This window comes from Maylandia zebra, unplaced genomic scaffold, assembly GCF_041146795.1.
Source record: "Maylandia zebra isolate NMK-2024a unplaced genomic scaffold, Mzebra_GT3a scaffold05, whole genome shotgun sequence".
NCBI lineage: Eukaryota > Metazoa > Chordata > Actinopteri > Cichliformes > Cichlidae > Maylandia > Maylandia zebra.
The window spans coordinates 181,302-201,838 of NW_027490035.1; the positions used below are offsets into that span (position 1 = coordinate 181,302).

The following is a 20,537-nucleotide window of genomic DNA, read 5'->3' on the forward strand; positions in this document are numbered from 1 at the left end:
ATTAAGCAGTTTTATGACATCTGAATTTTTCTCAGGGCAAATATATAAATATTTAAACTTTCCTTAGATGGAAGAGCTGTGGGAATGATGTCCTCCAAACTCTACAAACAAATGTCAACACTCTTTAATTTGCCTTAATTTTTCTTAAACATCCAAGAATTTTCAGATCAAGAAAATTTGCTCATTGGATCAAATTGTGCACGTCTTGCTGGACAAGGATTGGCTCACTCTACAGAACTTATTGAATTCTGATTGGATCTTGTCTCACCTAAACGTTTTCATCGACATGCATTTCATTATAATTTTTGTCCTTGTGCTTGTCATAAAAAGGGTTGTTGATGAAATTTATGACAAATTATTAAGACTTAATAAAAAATGTTAAAAAAAAAATTCTTTATTGCAACTGCAACCTGAACTCTAAACTGAAATTTCCTCCACAATGGTATGAAACCAGTGAAGTAAAATAAAAATGTGTTTCTTCAGCATGTGAAAAAAACCTTTATTTATTGTGTTAAACCCTTCTATCAAAAACATGATAACAATGACAGTCAATCAAACAAACAAACAAATAAATGCTTTCAATCTGACATGTATGTGTGGGGTATGTGATACTCCACTGCTTTTTGCATTGATTGAAACTTTTTGGATGGTTTGTAAAAATTCTATACATATCAGCTGTAATGAGGTCAGTATCAAGCTGCTTTTTAACTATAAGCAACCAAAATATCCTTAAATATAAGCCTAAATAAAAGTGTCATAATGGGACAGCCAATACAGCTATCCCACATAGCAGACAGGTCTGGCCCGTATCTGGTGTCAAGTCGGCACTGCTGGCTGACTTCTGGCATGGTAAGTGGTATTTTATCCAGATATGGGCCAGGCCTGGCATAGATGGCACTGTGTGTGTGATGGCATGCCATATCTGGCCTGATTGTGGTTTGGTTTATGTGGCCCAGGTCTGGCCCAGATCCGGGATCAAGCTGTCACTTCTGACTGACTGGTGTTATGGCAGGGTGTATGTCAACTAGATGTGGGCCAGGTCTGGCAATGATGACACTATTTATGTTCCTATTTTGTTATTTTTGTTAGAAACCTAAATACCGTGTTGCAATACTACACTGCTTGGTAGCCAACGTTTCAAATGCAGGTTTGACAGGTTTGTGAGTGTACACAAAACATAGTGAGTAGTGATGGGTAGATGAGGCCTCGTGAAGCGTTTCAGCACATTCCCCAAACTGTATCGATACTGTGTCGACACAGTGTTGCTGTGTTGCTCCATACTGACACCTGCTGGTAGTGATGGGTCCAGCAACACTGATGCACCAACACATGTATCAAGCTCACAGAGCGATCCTCTGATCTTGGAATGTTTCTCTCCGACACTCTTCACAATACTAAGGGGTTGGCAGTCCTTTATAATAAAATTCAGCCTGCCTGGTCCAGAACAGAATTCCTAGATGCCTGATTTCAAAATAATAAAACACATATTAATAAAAAAAAATGATGATAAAGCTGTTCAGTGTCTATATAGGCCCACCAGTGTTCATTCTCGGTGTGTTTGTCTCCTCATTTTCATGTTTGGCTCTGTAATGCTTAAACACTGAGGAGGTGCTTTTGTTTGTGTAAGAAAGCTCCGCAGAACAGATGCGACATTTAACCTGCATAAAATGAAATAAATAATTTACACTTCAAGTCACATTGCTGTTTTTCCTATTATGATAGGTTACACTGAAACAAAGACAGACAAACAGTTACCACATTTGCAGTTAAAAGATCAAAATGATCCCACACAGCAGAAACATTTCTTTTTCTTTCGGGCTCCATTTTGTTATGGAGAGATGTGTATTTTTTATTTTATTTTACCTTTGTGAGAGTAATTTTGTGGGTTTTTTGGTGGCGACTCATTCCGTTGGCAGATGCAGATGCGGTACCCTTTAAAGACAGTTTGGTGCGTTGGCAATGAGCGATACAGCAGCTGTGTCGATCACCTGACTTTTTCTTAAAGCGACGCACGCACCGATACAGGTTTCGCTCTGTGAGCTTGATACATGCGTCGGTGTGTCAGTGTTGCTGGACCCATCACTACTAGTGAGGGTTTACTCATGTCTACCACCGGGTGGCTGTAGCTCAGGAGGTAGAGCAGGTCCCCTATTGATTGGGAGGTTAGTGGTTCGATCCCTGGTTCCTCCAGTCTGCATGTCAAGTATCCTCGGGCAAGATACTACCCAAAGTCGCTCTTTGATGCATCCAGCAGAGTGTGACTGTGTATGAATGTAGTTAGGAAGCACTCAGTTTAGTGGAACTGATTGGGTGAATATAGCATGTTGATCTGAGCCACCAAAGGGCCATCATTCTTTGTGGTACGTGAGCCATGTGTAAGCACATTGTGTGGGTCAGATCCAGGCCATACCAATTTTGCTATGAAGGAGGAAATTAGCTGTGAACATCCAAATCAATTTTTCCTGAGGATATTTAGTTTCTGTCAGAAACCTGAAATGTATTTCTGAAATGAGAAGTCATTGATCTTATAATGTGCACACTGGAAAATTAAAACTGTCAACACAAGACTTTATATTAATGTCACACCATCAAGCATTAGTAAAGTATTAGTAAATGTGTGTGTCTGTTGATAGAGGTTTTATTAATATTTATTTCATATTGTAATTCATGGTTAATTCAGAGAGTTACTAGATCCTAGTTAATTATTTTGACCTCATCTAAGGTGAGACCTATTTTTGCCTTATGAAGCATTTATTAATGAAAAAGTACACTTGAACAAGTGTCTGCCATCTTCACAACAGAAAAATGACACAGGCAAAGCACAGAGATACAGAACATACAAATAGTTTATGTCAGGTGTAAATGTAACCCACCTGAAGTTTGCAGAAAACTGAAATGAACTTAAGAAAGTCCAGACATGATTTAGCATCTGAACGATGTCCAGTATGCTTACAGTTATAGCTGGCTGATATTTCTGCAGGGAAATAAACACCTAGTTAGAGCCTGGAGTTCAGTCAGAGAATGATGCAGAACAATTTTAAGGTGTGTAAAATGGTTTTTATGATATTTTTATTTCAACATTTCAAAAACAAAACACAATATTTTGCGTGTTTTTTGCCGTTCTCGATTTTGTATATGGTTGTTTCTGTCTATGGTTGCTTTGCACCTCGTAACCAGTTTGATTGTGTTGTAAATTCAGTGTCTTTGCTGTCTTTCCACATGTTTGTACATTTTGAAATGCAGTCGGAGTTGTTTTTTATGTCATTGTGCTGTCTGTGTTTATTTCGTGTAGTCTCGTATGTAGTATGTTTTTATTCTTTTTTTGTACATGTTCCCATTTTGCTAACATATCAATATTAAAGTCACACAAAAACAAAAAGAAAGAGAGAGAAACATGTTGGTACATCTTAGGTTGGCAAAGTTGCGTCTGAACAAACCACAAGATCTGATTGCTCGGAACATTTTTAGACTTGTGCAAAATGTTTGGAAAGGAAGCGTGATCATTAAAGACAGACAAAGATCTAACCAACGTTGTCACTTTTTATTTTTATGATTTTTAAGCATCATAATTGTATACAATGTTCTTAAAGGAATTTTCCAACCACTCGTTCATTAAGCAGTCACAGACCATCAAATTCAGAAAGATATTTCTCGCAAACCAACTTCCCACACTCAAATAATACACACAGAAATACATGAAAAGTTTTTGCAGAGAAAATCTAGAGCTCCCCTTTGTCTCTCTCTCCTCTTCAGTCACTGCCAGAATGACGAAGGTGTGAAGCATAAAGTCTGTGGTGAAGCATCGCTGCCTGTCTGCTACATCAGTGTTTTCTTTAGCCTCACCTTTAAAGTCTTATTCATACCAGAGAACTTTCTTATTGTAACTTTATTATAACCTTTTTCACATTAGTAGATTAGGATTTTTATTCTTACCTGTAGAGTAACCCTGTATTTTATTCTTAGCGTCGACTTTCATGAAACAAATTGTTTTTAAGGGATCTTTATTTTTAAATGGAGTTCCAGCTTTTCCCCCTGCTTACTCTGTGTTTATGTGATTTAAAAAAATAAAAATAAAAAAGGTGTCTGGCACAGCTGTGAGTCATCATTATATTGTGCCTCTCCTATTTCAGACAGACGCATGCTGGGACCAAGCTGTGTAATTACAAGAGCTGACCGGGCAATACTGTACAAAGCAGTAAACAGTGTTAATAAAGAAACGTGCATTAAATGAGAAACGCTGTGTCCATGGTGCATGAGCTGTGTCCCCTACACTTTGGATGTCAGACCCACAGCGTATGCAGCAGAATGAAGCAGAATGGGTGGAGAAATACGCATCCCTTAACCCTTGGGATGGATTGATCTGGGTTTAATAAATTGTGTGGACAGTGTTTTGGGAAGTATCATGACAGGTGGTGTCTGTGCTGTCCTCAATGGTGAGCCAAGATTATCCGACACTGTACAGGGGAGGGGGGGGGGGGGGGGGGGGGGGGGGGGGGTACAATAGAAGCCTGCGTGTGTCAGACTATATGTGTTGTGCTTCCACAGTAGCTGCACCATTACACTGTCACTCTGGCTTCTTACATTACTGGTATAGCTCCAGCACTCTCTCTAGCACTGTGTTTGTATTGTTTCTTGTATTATATAAGTCTCATAATCATACAAAATGTGCTTAAAGAATTTTTCCAACGACTCACACCATCAAATTCAGAAAGATACTTCACAAAAAAAACACTTCTTACACTCAAATAGTGAAAAGAACAGGAAATAAACTATTGCTTCTATCTTATCTTTGCTTTACCTAGAAGCTTTCTAAGTTTCATTAAGACAGAAAGTAAGATAAATGTACCTTTGTACTACCATGTCAAATGTAAAATGAAGAAAGCAAAGTTAACAAAAACTGGAGAAAAATTAAACTGGAATAACCAAATAAAGTATTCACGGAAGAGGATTTACATTTATTAAGATTATGTTAAAAAAATCCTTTACTTCCCGAGATGCTCATTCACCATCTTCCTGAACCACGTTCTGTTGCAGTTCAACCATCGAATCAAAGATGCCAATGCCAAGATCGCCCAATGGTATCTAACCTCACAACAAATTGAAACAAATGAGCGTGCTGTGTGTGCAAAAGTGCGACAAAAAATGTCTGTCCTTTTATAAACTACACAGTAGTGCCGGTCATTAGCTGCTAGCTAACTGGGTAAGGCTGTCATGGGTCTGTAGTTCTGTCCAACTTTTTAGGGAACATATTTCATTTTAAAGTAAGTTCCAGGGATTTTTCCTGCCTTTCTGGAGGACTTATATTTCACTAAAATGATCCTTCAGCACTCTCAGCAGCAGCAGCAACCCCCCAGCAGCAACATTGTAACCATCAGGCAAAATATAGGCTACGTTTGCTTTCCAATCATCGCCGCCTGATGATGGAGATATAGCACGATGTGATTCAGTATAACATTCGTGATGAATGCAGTTTGCTGTTATCCAGTCTGGTTCCATGTGCCCAATTTTAACTTTGAAAATCATCTCTGCACAGCTCTGCTCTGGCTCTCGGAGAACAATTTTAGGGTGTATTAAAAAGCTTTGGGCCATTTTTATTTACACATTAAAAACCACATCACAACATTGTGCGTGTTCTTTGTCTTTTTTGACTATGTCCATGGTTGTTTTCTGTCTGTCGTAGCTTTGCACCTCTTAGCAGGGTTGTCTGTGAAGTCATTTTGTATCTCTTTTCTGTCTTTCTACATATTTGTAGGTTTTGAATTTCTTTATTTTTATTGTTTGTGGAATCTTTAGTAATTTAAGTTGGATTTTTATTCTCGTTTTGTGCATGTACCCGTTTTGATAACCACAAACCACTAACCGACTCATACAACATATTTGGAAAGGAAGTGTGATCATAAAGACTGACAAACATCTACCAATGGTGTCATATCTGAAAACTTCCTGGCACATAGATGAAAAGAGTTACACCTTCCTATTTTGAGAGGAGCTGAGGAACCACATGGTTTATGATACAGAGAAAGAAATTTGATTCTGCACACTCATATTATTTATTATGAAACCTGCTTGATATTTTTTCAACCATTATTAATGGTTTCGTTCATATATTATGAGATGTAAGATTAGAGTTCATTGATCCCACGGTGGGGAAATTTGTAAGCATACAAAATGTGAACTTTTCAACCACTCATTCATTAAGCAGTCACCCCATCACACCATCAAATTCAGAAAGATACTTCACAAAAAACCACTTCTTACACTCAAATAATAAAAAAACTGAAAAGAAACTATTCCTGTTATCTTATCTTTGCTTTACCTAGAAGCTCTCAAGGTTTCGTTAAGACAGAAAGTAAGATAAATGTACCTCCGTACTACCACGTCAAATGAAGGAAGCAAAGTTAACAAAAGGTGCAGAAATATTAAACTGGAGTAAACAAAGTAACCAAATAAAGTATTCACGGAAGAGGAATGAGACAAAACACGTTTTACATTTATTAATATTATGTAGACAGGTACACTGAGCCTTCCTCTCGCTGAGCTGTGGGCCACGTGGGGAGATTATCTACAGTGAAGCGTTACAGCCTTTTATGCATGTGCTACTAGGGAGGATTTAAGGCCTGGATAAAAGTCTTTTATCCTTTGCATCGGGAAAACAGTTAAAATGAAAGTGTGGACTTTTTTAGCTAGCTCCTCATTTTACAGTTCTGGACTCAGCTTTGCAGTCTCATACATCACAGCTGCCGGCAGCCTCGCCTCTGTCAGTGGGCCCCAGGGTGGCTGTGGCTACAATGTAGCTTGCCATCACCAGTGTGTGAATGTGTGTGTGAATATGTAAAGCGCTTTGGGGTCCTTAGGGACTAGTAAAGCGCTATACAAATACAGACCATTTACCATTTAAATCAGATGCTGCACCGTTTTCTTTTTTTCCTCATTTATTCACTTTTTATCAACACGCCTGTACCACAACATTCGCTTTCCTCGGAGCATCATTCCCCCCTTCCTTCTTTTACGTCTGTCTGCATGTGACTGACAACATGGTGCGCCCATCAAACTACATTCTCTGCCTGCATGGATTCTCAGCAGAACTGGCTGAAGATTCCGTCTCCCTGATGGCACAAGGAAGTAGTTTGTTCGCAAACAACACATTACTCCACTGCAGACCAACGTTGTGTCCTCTATGCTTGTTTCTAGTGTTGAGGTCATAGTGAGAGCAATGTTTTACTCTTTCTTTTACTCTTTTACTCTTTCTGCAGCATTTTGGATTAGCTGAAGGCTTTTCAGTGAGTTTTTTGGACATCCTGATAATAATGAATTACAGTAGTCCAGCCTGGAAGTAATAAATGCATGAACTAGTTTTTCAGCGTCACTAAGAGACAGGATATTTCTAACTTTAGAGATGTTGCACAAATGGAAGAAAGCAGTCTTACATATTTGTTTAATATGTGCGTTGAAGGACATATCCTGGTCAAAAATGACTCCAAGGTTCCTCACAGCGTTACTGGAGGCCAAGGTAATGCCATCCAGAGTAGGAATCTGGTTAGATACCATATTTCTAAGATTTTCAGGGCCGAGTACAATAACCTCAGTTTTATCTGAATTAAGAAGCAGAAAGTTAGCGGCCATCCAGGTCTTTATGTCTTTAAGACATTCCTGCAGTTTAACTAATTGGTGTGTGTTATCTGGCTTCATGGTCAGATAGAGCTGTGTGTCATCTGCATAGCAGTGAAAATTTATGCTATGTCTTCTAATGACGCTGCCTAAGGGAAGCATGTATAATGTGAACAGAATTGGTCCTAGCACTGAACCCTGTGGAACTCCATAATTAACCTCAGTGTGTGAAGAGGACTCTCCATTTACATGCACAAATTGGAGTCTATTAAATAGATATGATACAAACCACTGCAGTGCAGTACCTGTAATACCTACAGCATGTTCTAATCGCTCTAATAGGATATTATGGTCAACAGTATCAAACGCTGCACTAAGGTCTAGCACAGGGGTAGGCAACCTTTTTGATGACGAGTGCCATTTAAAATTTCCTCAGAAGTCAGTGTTCCATATGATTGCATTAGCAATAAATGTAATAATGTTCTATATTAACAGTTCACACTATATAGAACAACTTCATAGAATTATATTTGTTTGCAGATGTTGGCAGCTATCAGCGAATAGTTATCAGCTATTTTAAAACAAAAAGAGACACTTTTTATCCATAACAAGAACTCCATGAGAGCAAACGAACTGTACAACAGAAAATGCAAATGCTATTTATGGTCTCCTCACAACAATGATAAGAAAAATAAACTAAGCCAATATGGCATGTTTGTTAATACAGGGATACACATGTTAATCTGATCTCTGGTCTCCTTGCTGTTCACAATGCACACAGAGCTCTCCCGCTGCCCGCTTAACATTATCACAACAACAACAACAACAAGACCCATTACAAAATTTAAGTCGGCGGGGCGTGATTGCAGATGCCGTGCAGGTGCGTCCGCCTTCCCTGCACAGCACCGTAGGCCCCGGCCCACTACAACCTGTTTCTCCATCACCTGTTCAGCCCTGATGATTCAGTGAGGACATCTCCTGGTTTCATCTTCATGTTTCCCTCTCACCAGATATACAAACCAACATAATTACCAACAGCTTTTACAGCTGTGGCTCCAGCAAACATCAGCTGATACTAGAAATTAATATTAAATAAATTTTAACAACAGCTGATCAAGCTTAAAAGTGCTGCTGTTGTTTAGCGCGACATCCGCCGGTTTACGCTTTCTGGCGCAAAGTGAGCGATAAACAAACATGAGAGAAAAGCCGATCAGCTGATCAGCTAGCTAGTACGCAGTAAGAGTTATTGTAACTGACTGTAAAAACTCAGCACAACGAAAGTAAACTCCACCTAAACTTGGTTTATATCTGACTCAGATAGACTGCAGGTCATAACTTCTTACCTGAAGTTCAGTTCACCTGACACTCGGACCGGCGGCCGCCTCGGGTCTCTCCTCCTCTTGCTTCACCTTTCCCTCACCTGCTGGCCTCCACCACTTGCTAATGTTACTGAGTCTGTGGAAGCACCGCCATAGCCACCACCAAACAACTGAGTTAGTTTTACACACCAGCCAGCATCTGGCCAATCCACCACCTTTCATTGTTTATAACGTTACAAAAAAAACCAAAAACAAACATCGGCTCATAAAAACGAAAAATCACCATCGGCCCACCGAGTTAATGCCCAGTATGATCAGTCCAGCTATGGTCGTGCCATCAGTTAACCCTTCGCGTGCCTAGGGTTGCCGACCCCTGATCTAGCTGGACAAGTACAGAGATGAGTCCACTGTCAGAGGCCATAAGAAGATTATTGTAACCTTCACTAAAGCTGTTTCTGTGCTGTGATGAGCTCTGAAACCTGACTGAAACTCTTCAAATAAACCATTCCTCTGCAGATGAGCAGTTAGCTGTTTGACAACTACTCTTTCAAGGATTTTTGATATGAAAGGAAGGTTGGAGATTGGCCTATAATTAGCTAAGACTGCTGGGTCTAGAGATTTTTTGAGCCAACATCAAAACATCAAACATCACATAGGGAAGACAGGTCGGAATAGGTAACATTTAAAAAAATAAAATAAAATACACAACATCGGGTACAGGAGGAGAAAAAAAGGACTCTACTCAGATGAGTGGGTGGTTTAGATTCGTCAATAATCACAATGCACACACTGTTGGCATCAATCAAGCTGTAGACCATAAGACATGTCTGTGCATTTCCTAATGTGAGGCTATTTCTCGGAAAGCTTTCAGCAAGCAGTTGGCGGTTTGAAATATTAAAGTTTCTCTATTTAGAGGCGGAGGTGTGATTATGATACAACCACACACACAAATAAACACGTATTAAAATAACCCGCCGTCACTTCTTTTTCCTGCAAATCTTCCTACCCTTACCAATAAATATCCAAGCACTGATGAACTTTTTGTTACAGCCTGATCAGCAAATCGGACCACCGGTCAAAATGTCTGTGAAGATCCTCTCCATCACTCTCCTCCTGCTCTCAATGTGTGTGTGCTGCCACTCCTCTGAAGGTAACTGTGCTCTTACTTTCCTAAAGGACAAAAAGAGAGAAAGTACGTAAAACTGATTACACCATTGACTAAGGCGCCTAGCTTTCTTTGGTTTTATTGGAAATGACTACTCTGTAAGGACTCTCATAGTTTCTTTTACCATTAATCTTTATATCAGTCACATTCTTGTTGGTTAATCATCATGATATTTAAAGTATACATATTATGTATGAGGGTGAGAATTTCGGCCATCCGGGAGGGGCTCAGAGTAGAGCAGCTGCTGCTCCACATCGAAAGGAGCCAGCTGAGGTGGTTCGGGCATCTGACAAGGATGCCCCCTGGGTGCCTCCTGGGTGAGGTGTTCCAGGCACGTCCCACCGGGAGGTGGGCCCCGGGGCAGGACACGCTGGAGAGATTATATCTCTCGGCTGGCCTGGGAACGCCTTGGTATTCCCCCGGATAAGCTGGAGGAGGTGGCTGGGGAGAGGGAGGTCTGGGCCTCTTTGCTTAGGCTGCTGCCCCCGCGACCCGGCCTCGGATAAAGCGGATGAAGATGGATGGATGGATATTATGTTTCCATAACTTACTATGCTGGCACAGTGTGCAGTGGTTTCTTTCAAGCTAATTCACTCTGTAGGCAGATGTTGATGCTGTTTCTGAGTGAACAGGGACATAGCCTCAGTTATAAAAGTAACTACCAGAATAGTGAGAATATGTGATTCACAACTTCAGAAAATCGGACTCATGAAGCTGTTTTTCATCAAACTCAAACAATTATTGCACACTTTCTGTAAATCCAATAAACTTCATTTCACTTCTCAGATATCACTGTGTGTGTCTCCTATATGATATATTTAACTGACATTTTTTATTGTAACAACCAACGATTTATACAGGAAAATAATGACTATTAACAACGTTACCCAAACTTTTGTATCCCACTGTATAATGATAACCACTGCAGCCAAAAAGAGTGCCTGACGAGCCAAGTTGTCAGTAAGCTGTTAAGGCTCGTCTGTACACTGTGTTCGTGTTTTCCTCCGAAACAATAAGTTACGTTGGAGCAGCCTTTCAACGCCTCTCTCTGTCTCTCGCTAGCAAAGTTGACCCAGACAACAAAGTAAAGCTAGTTTTTGGCTACGAGCCCGACACGGAACCCGATGTATTGGCCAGAGGTCCCTTTACTACGGTTCGGAGCTGCGGACCTGTTTTATATACGTGCGGCATAGTTTTCTATGCGAGATCACTGCAAAAAGTACCTAATGTTGGGAACAAAAAAGGCCATTAACTTGCATGACTAATATTTGTTTAATGGTCACATTGGCATTCACTTTGATTTTCATAAAGACTTTTCTCAATCCAGAAATTAATTTTTAACCTTCTTCCTCTCAGCTCATCGTCTTCCTACAGTACCGCGACCATGCTGCACTAGCGTCACCCAACGCGATTTGAGCACTATGGTGATGGGACAAACGTATCGTGAGCAGGCTGCATCAGGTCGCTGTGTGAAGGCTATAATGTAAGTCAAAACATGTTGTCCTCCAGAAAAACATAAACACATACAATCTGTATGACCTTCTCTCTTTTATTTCCAGTTTCAACACAAAGGAAGGACAGCTTTGTGCTGATCCAAACGCTCAGTGGGTCAAGGATCGTAAGTCATAGAAATACAGACACACAGAAATACACAAAAAAAATATTTGCAGAGAAAATCTGAAGCTCTCCTTTCTCTTTCTTTTCTCTACAGTCATTGCCAAAATGATAAAGGTGAACCAGGGAAGCACCTGTCTGCTACATCAGTATTTTCACCATCTTTAAAGGCAAGATGGTGAACTCATTGGAGTTCTGGCTTTGTGTCTTTTTTCTTGCTCATATATGAATTTCTTGTTGTGTTTTTATGTGTTTACACAAAGTACATTTTGGCTTTAAAAAACTACATGAAAATAAACTTTTGTTTTATAGCACCAGTTTGTTCTTGTTTTTTGAATGCACACCAAATTCATAAAAATATCCTGATACATTCCCAGAATTAGATTCCCTTGGTGTTTTCAGTTGAGCTCAATAATCTAGTATTATGCACTTTTATTTGAGTTACGTTTGCCCCTTAGGGGTCCTGAGACGGATTGGCACGGGTTTAACAAACTGGTGGGACAATCCTTGGGGATATGCTTACGATAGCTAGGATGGTATCTGTGCTGTGTTCAGCAGCAATGCCAGGCTATCCGACACTTCTACTGGGGAAGTAGCACCAGCCCTAATGTAGCATAGCCAACTCCCATTTTGTAATGAAGGATAGATTGTACAGAGTGAGGCGTTACACTCCCACTGCAGAGAAACACACCCAGTTTTTGGAGCCTAAAGCCCACTGGGAATTAATCTTCCAGGCAGCTCATTATAACCTGATATCTGGTCACAGAGGATATGAGAAAACTCTGGATCGAGTTAAAGGTCAATTGTATTGGCCAGGCATTCCAGGAGATGGGTGTCAGAGGTGTGCATCCAGCCTGGATAGCAGTTAGTAAACCAAATGACCATTCCAAAGGGCCTTTGTGTCCTGTTTGAGTGTATTGGTATGGACCTCATTGGGCCTATTTACTGGCATGCACAGGGCTATTGTTTTGTTTTAGTAGATCATACACAATACACAAAATGAACCAATTAGAATGTAGAGATACTCAGTGACCATTCATCTGACCAATAAAGGAGGCACATTAAATCTAATTGGACTAGTATATACTATGCTGACATTGATGAGCTAGTGGAGCTGAAAAAGACCTTGAAGTCCATGATTCATAAATTAATTCAAGAGGGTCGATGCCACTGGGGTCGCTGGCTAGAACCTCTGTTATTTGCAGTGCAGGAGGTGACCCTGGCTTTCATGGGATTTTCTCCATTTGAACTCCTGTTTGTCAGGAAACCTCAGAAACATCATATGTTAAATCGATATTAAGATAGCGATTTGGGTTGGTATGTGGGACTGTAGACTTATATTTATAAAGTTAAATGCTAATTATATGATATGCGAGTAAAAGTAATGTAAGAAGCAGTGCAACAAATTACTTTCGCTTTCGAGTACTTAAGTAAATGTTTTTATTAATATGATACTTATAAATATACTTATTGAATTATTAAGTTTAATCTTCATTTAGAAGTCGTACTGGAGAGTTAGACACTCACACCATCAAATTAAGGAACATGTCTCTTACAAACCTATTTCCTACTAAATAAACAGGAAATATGCTTTTGTGGTTGTCTTATCTTTGGTTTGACTATTTCTACAAGTGTAGTTTAAACAGGAAGTAACATAAACTCAAATATGTATTACCATATCAGATAAAGAACGCAACCTAAGAAAAAAAGTGCATAAACGTTTGTGGGAACAAGCAAAATAAAAAGAAAGAGGAATGGCACAAAGCAAGTTTCACAATCATTAAACTGATTATGTTGAAAGACTTTCATGACGGGCTTTTTAAGGCAGGTATGTACACTAAACCTTCCTCTTGCTACAAGAAAAATGAGAAAATGGGAAAGACAGCAACACGACTTTAAACAACCTCTAATTATTCCAGTTATGAAGTAGTAATAGATGAGGTAATAACACAAAGTTTCACTTAATTACCAGTTAACAATATAAACCTAACTTAGCCTACAGTTCCGAACACCAGCACCAATCCCTACCCTGATGAGGACTCACATAGTATTGTTTGGATTTTAACTTATGAACACAAAGCTGAACACAAAAAGTTAAGTTACTTCTAGGAGTATGAACAGGTAAAACCTAAGGCTGCACAACTGCCTGTTCATCACTGCCTTTGTTACCTGCTGAAGATCAGCGGCTAGCATGCTCTCAACTTCTTGGCTAGCTTTGTGTTAGCATGTGGTCTGTGCAGATGTTTGCAAAGAGCCCAAGTTACGTTGGCAATTTAATGCAGTTCTTCTGTCCTGGATGCAGTTTGCACTTTTCCATACTTTTGTGCTTTTGTGCAATAAAAATAAAAGTAATCTCCATATCTGTATTCCTCAAAAGCTGTATCACTGTACTGCACCACCAAGTTCCTCCTCCCAAACACAAACTGAAATCAGATGATTGCAGCACAAGTAAACAGAAAGAAAAAAGCATTTTGTTTGCCGATAGCTGCATATAAATCAATATAATTGTAACCGCAAAATAATTACTGAATGTAGTCCATTAACGGGTTACATTGCAGCATTATTGAAAAAATGCAATTCAGTAATGCGGTGTAACATGTTATTTTATAAGCAACTAAAAGATTCCAGAAAGAATGTCATTTGGACAGATGAGACCAAAGTGGGGATTATTGGTGATAATACTCAACACCACATTTGGTGAAAACCAAATACAGCATATAAGCACAAACTCCTCAACTGTCAATCACAGTGGAGGAGCGACTTGAGCTTGTAGCCACAGGACCAGGATCCCTTGCACTTATTGAATCAACCATGACCTCCTCTGTATACGGTCAAATGTGAGGCCATCTGTTTGACAGTTAATGTTTGCCTGAAATTTGATCATGCAACAGGGAAATGAACCCATACACCCAAAAACAGCCATGTCCACAAATTTAGGCAGAAATAAAAGAGCGCTGATGCACGAGGTGGGACGTTAGTAGTGCACATCCTGTGTCAAAAATTTTTGACTTTGCATGTGTGTGGGTTGGAAGATTAACACAGTCGACACAAATACTTTTCTGTCACACACTTCCTCCAGAGCAGAGTGTGAAAGTTACCTGATCATCTGCCAAAAGTACACCTAAATGAAATAAGCAATGAGAGGGTTTCACTACTTTGTAAATGGTAAATGGCCTGTATTTGTATAGCGCTTTACTTAGTCCCTAAGGTCCCCAAAGCGCTTTACACTACATTCAGTCCTCCACACATTCACACACACATTCACACACTGGTGATGGCAGCTACATTGTAGCCACAGCTGCCCTGGGGTGCACTGACAGAGGTCCTTTAGTTTTCAGTGAGACTTTAATGGCTTAAACAAAAGTTTAAGTTGTGGGGATTTATAGATGAAAAATAAGCAGCCAAACATTAACAAATCATGCAAATGTAAATAGATGTGCATCAGGATCGTTAAGAGGCATCATGACGCACGATTATTTTTCACTTGAGGCCTGCAAGAGATAAACACTCACAGTTAGTTAAAATGGAAAAACAATAATCAACGTGTGATTTAGATCCATCATTTGTGACAATACATAAACTGTTTGTATCAATTATTTTGTACACTATATTTAAGTGTCTGCAAACTTTGTGTGTGCTTCTTTGGAAGCTGCGAGTCTGTTGGTGGTTTGAAACACTCAGATCTCCCTGATAAGAGGCGGAGGTCTGAGATGCCACACCATGCACCACAAGGACTTGTTAAAACACGTCATCAGTTGTGCCTGCATGTGTTCCTGCACTTACCAATAAATAACCAAACACGAATCAACTGATATAGTTTCAACCTGATCAGTGAGCCAGACCACCGGTGAAAATGTCTGTGAAGATCCTCTCCATCACTCTCCTCCTGCTCTCAATGTGTGTGTGCTTCAGCTACTCTGCAGGTAACTATGCTCTCACTTTCTAATGGAAAACAAAAAGAATAAAATACATAAAACTGATCACAGCATGACTTTTTCCAACAATGGCTTCTAGCTATTTGTGATGCTGGGGTACACGTCTAACTTTTTGGCGGTTTTATTGGGTATGACCGCTCTGTAAGGACTTGGTTGACTGGTTAAAATTAACAATAATTAAACTATATATATTTTATTTCCAGTGACATTAGAGAATTATGTTTTATGGGGTGTTGCATGCTCGGCATCATTTGCATCGCCCTTTTGACTGTCATAACTCAAACCTTACTATGGTGGCACAGTGTGCAGTGGTTTCTTTCAAGCTAAATCTGTAGCCAGATCTTGATGCTGTTTTCATGGGGGTTTTTCTGTGAGGGGTGTATACATTGTGACCCATTGGTTAAGTGTGATGGTGTGATCTACAAGCAGGAAATAGTGACACAGAGACACAGAGTATAACATGATATGTTGCAGCTATGGGATAATTCTGTTCAGCGTTCAGCTACCTGCACCTCTTAATTCTGTCTTGTATGATTAAACATTATTAATTTTCAGTATAATCCAGTTTTATTCATATAATATGACATCACAGCAGCAGTCACCTCAAGGTGCTTTAAATTGTGAAGTAAAGATACAATAATACAAATAAAATTATATGACTCCCCATGAGGAAGTAACAGTAAGGAAGTAACCTCCTGCAGAACCAGGGTCAGGGAGGGGCAACCATCTGTAGGGACCTATAGGGTTGAGGGGTAGAAGACAGTACTACAAACATACTGTGAAAGAGATCCAGAGATTTAAAAATGCGTCATTAAACAGAAATTGATGTTTAAACACATAATAAGTGAGACTCTGAAGAAACACTGAGTGCATCATGGGAAGCCACTAACAGCCTAGACTCTGGAAAGTCATGTTTTTCATATAATAACCGTTGCTAGCAAATTAAGCTTAATGTGTTTTCTCATTTTGATCCTCTGGAAAGGAATTTGGTGTGCTGTACTGGAGAATAAAAGCCAGAACAATCTGAGACTTCTGTGAAAAAGTGTTTATGGAAACTTTCTCAGTGATCCAGGAAACAAACACAAAGGAAACGATCACACACCCTCCATTATAGAAATAATAGAAATGTATATAAAGAGAGAGTATTGACAATATGTGATTCACAACCTCAGAACAATGTTCATGCACTGTTTTTATCAGAGACATTAGAAGACAGAAACATGGTTTATTAGTTTTCATATCCTTTTTTGCCTCTCTGTGACCTTCATTTTCTGTCGAAGTGTAAAAAAAAATGCTTACATTCACATAATTTCAGGTAACATTTGTCTTGTTTTGCGATGTAAGGAGTTTCATCACGTTTTAAACCTGGAGTTAACTTTTGAGTTTCTAATCAGACTTTCTCAGGTCAGATAAATTAGTTTTTAACCTCCTACCTCTCAGGTCCACCTGGTCCTGGAAGTAAACGCCCGTGCTGCGTTAATGTCACCGACATCGATATGAGCCCTGAGGTGGTGGGGGAAACATATCGTGAGCAGGCTGCAAAACCACCCTGTGTGAAGGCTATAATGTAAGTCAGCACACGTTGTCCTACATACAAACATATACAATCTCTATAATTTTCTGTCTTTTATTTCCAGTTTCAACACAGAATATGGACAACTTTGTGCTGATCCGAAAGCTCAGTGGGTCAAAGATCGTAAGTCGTGCTAAAAATAAACACACACAGAAATAAACAATAAAGTATTTACAGAGAAAAACTAAAACTACTGCTTGTCTGTTTTTCCTCTCTAGTCACTGCCAAAATGAGGAAGGAGTGAAGTCTGTCTGCTACATCAGTATTTTCAGCATTTCCATCACCTTTAAAGGCTTATTCAAACCAGAGCGCTTTCTCAGCCTGACTGTTTCAAAACATTTTTTTTGTAGATTAATTTTTACTGTGGAGTAAACCTGTATTTTATTCACGCTGTTGACTTCATTGTTTTTTAATTGATAATTGGGGTTCAGGTTGCTTTGTCTTTTTTTTTTTTTTTTTTTTTTTGCTTATTTGTGGATCTCTTTCTTTGCATTGTGTGTTTATGTGAAGAACAATGTGGCTGTGAAAAATAATATAAAAATAAACGTTTAAGCAAATATTTTCCTGCTGTTGTTTCAGTGCCCACCAGACCCTCACAAAATGTCACACACATTGGCGAATGTATTCCACTAGTGCTTTAATTGCGGATGCTCACTGAGTAGACTGTCCAGGTTTTTAATAAACCTTTATCTTTTACCAAAGTTCATGCAGCTGACGAAAGAAAGAAGCAGAATTTTAGCAGATGATATATTACAGCAGTGAGCTTGAACTCTGTGTCAAAGATTCAAGTTGCAGTTATTTATATGTCCTATCACCTTAAATCTTCACTCAAAGACAAGTATCTTTGACAGTGTATATATAGATGTATCATATATAAGAGACAAATATTGTTCCTTTAATTTGTTGGCATTACTAAATTTGGCTCAATGCTTACATATATGTGTAAAAAGCAAATGTACGAGCTGTGATACCTGTGTCTGATAGAATGAAGAGTAGTGTCATGGTCCTGGGTCTTTTGACCCAGCGTTTTAAGTTTGAGTTTATTTTGTTCATTAGGTTATCTAAGTTCATTTGGTTATTAGACTCCTTGTGTTTTCTTCCCCTGTATTTAAGCTTCCCCTCACCCTTCGTGTTTCATGCTGCGTGTCTTATGTTATCAAGTTTGTATTATTATGCCTAAGTGTTTCTAGTTATTATTTTCCCCTCGTGTTTCCAACCATGTTAAATCTCCCCTGCTCTTCATGCGTTTCACGTCTGTGTCTTACGTTGTCAAGTTCGGGTTGTCATGTCTATGTCTCATTATGTTTCCTGTTTTATTGTGAAGAGGTCTGGTGTTCTGTGTTCATCATGTTCAGTTTTACTCTCCCACTGTGACGTCATTATGTTCATGTGTGCCAGCTGTTTCCTCATGTGTCTCCACTTCCCCTAATCACCTCCTGTGTATTTAAGTCCTCTGTTTTCAGTAGTGATGGGCAGATGAAGCCCCATGAAGCACTGAAGCTTTTCATCCAATTGGTTCACCCCAACGCGAAGCTTCATGAAGCTTCATTTGCTCTAGCAGGACACCTACTGGACGTAAAAATAATAGCTGGCATGAATTTCAAGAGTGTGGCATTTTGCACACAGCCTGTAAATGTCAACAACAAAAGGAGTGTGTAAAACATGTATATTGTAGTGATGGCAGTATACTGTGTATATTTATAGTGGCAGTATGGAAAATGATTATTTGGAAATGCTTAAAATGGAAATGATCATTTACTGTGAGGTGAGGTGTGGTTGGGGTGTGGACAGTAGTTGTGCTTTTGTAACGTTGAGGTATGGACAGCTACACACTGAGGCTTTGAGCCTCAGTCCTGCCTGTTCACATTTTATTCTGTAAAAACAACATTTTCACTGCTTTTATGACCTTTTTAGTGGGGAGAACATAGCTAGGATTTAATGATTTAACAAATCTTTTGAATCCTTTGTCCTCCACAATGCTAAATGGCTGGGAGTCCTCAATCACCATGCTGACCAGGTCTTCATCTATTTGAGATTGTTCTCCTGAGGAAAGACAATAAAGACAAAGCACAAATATAAATATCACACACGTAACTTATTACAGCTGTATAATATTGTTATATCATTTAGTAACATTACTGCATGCTATATTATCATTGCATTTGATGGCTCACCTGGTCTTGCTCCACAATCGGTGTTCCCCTTATTCTCATGCAAAGCTCTGTAGTGCCTAAGCATGGATGTTGTTGTTATATCCCAGCTCCCTGGCACATAGCAAACACTTCACCTTGTACAAAAGTACAGACAGCTTAACATAAATTGTATTGCACCATCAGTATCATGAAAATACATCTTCTGTAGAAATTTACATACCTTGTTGGGAGGAATAAAATCAAAATGTTCCCACACAGGGGAGGACATCCTCCTCTTCTTAGCTGGCTCCATTCTCTCCTGACTTTCTCTCCTCACTCTCATAAACCTCCAAACTGTCTCCAAACTCTCACTAACCGCAACTCTCCATCAAACACCCACATTTTGAATGAAGTCTGAGGGGTTTATATCGCTGTCATATCTCGCGGCAAAGTTCGAACCACTTCATGAACCAGTCACGTGGTACAGCCGGGCAGCGAGGCTTCGGACGTCATCATTTTCAGCTCCTCCCATAAATGAAGCAAGCCTCGATACGCGCTTCGCGGAAACGCCCCCTCCATTACTCGACACACGCTCCGAAGCCTCGATACAGAACGTCCCATCACTAGTTTTCAGTGTGTGATTGTCAGGTCGTCTGTTGTCCACGCCATGTTTCCTATGCCATGCTTCCAAGTTTCTTGTCTAGGTTTTTCTTATTGTTTGTTTAGATTTCCCAGTTTAGGTTTGTGTTAATTTTGCTTCAGTTTGCCTTGCCCTTTGTTTGTACCTTTTTTACCAGCCATATTAAACGGCTTGCTTTTTGTTAACATTCAAGTTTTGTTCCCTGTTCCTTGGAGTCTGCATTTTGGGTCCTTTTTCAATTCATACAGTCTGCCCTCGCCAGACTGTGACAAGTAGACTGATATATTAAATATTCCTTTATTGGGTGAGAAAATCAGACCATGTCATAACTGCTTTAAGTCATACTGAAAATCCAGATATGTGGAGGTATATGCAGCATGCGAACGCACAACCCTATCCATGAGGTGCAGGAAAAGGTACCTTGACTTTCTGCAATAAACACTTCTGGAACTTTGAACCAATGAGACCAGAGAAGACAGTTTTTAGCTATAATGCACAGCATCACATCTATTGAAACTAAACACAGCAGGTGAGCACAAATAGAGCACAGC

General features: G+C 39.5%; 3 protein-coding genes across 4 annotated transcripts in view; 2 read left to right on the forward strand and 1 right to left on the reverse strand.

Annotated features, from left to right (window-relative positions):
• The window catches only part of LOC143415819 (uncharacterized), a 272,397-nt gene that overhangs the window by 132,624 nt on the left and 119,236 nt on the right, over positions 1-20,537 (reverse strand). The window lies entirely within an intron of this gene.
• LOC143415824 (monocyte chemotactic protein 1B-like) lies at positions 9,970-11,984 on the forward strand. Its single transcript, XM_076881243.1, has 4 exons — positions 9,970-10,077; positions 11,449-11,575; positions 11,652-11,710; positions 11,804-11,984. Exons 1-4 carry the CDS (start codon positions 10,008-10,010, stop codon positions 11,872-11,874), a joined length of 327 nt encoding a protein of 108 aa, XP_076737358.1. The 5' UTR covers positions 9,970-10,007; the 3' UTR covers positions 11,875-11,984.
• Positions 15,477-17,783, forward strand: LOC101488026 (C-C motif chemokine 2). The gene is made up of 4 exons (XM_004575837.5): positions 15,477-15,629; positions 17,082-17,208; positions 17,279-17,337; positions 17,433-17,783. The coding sequence occupies exons 1-4, from the start codon at positions 15,560-15,562 to the stop codon at positions 17,456-17,458; spliced, it is 282 nt and encodes a 93-aa protein (XP_004575894.1). The 5' UTR covers positions 15,477-15,559; the 3' UTR covers positions 17,459-17,783.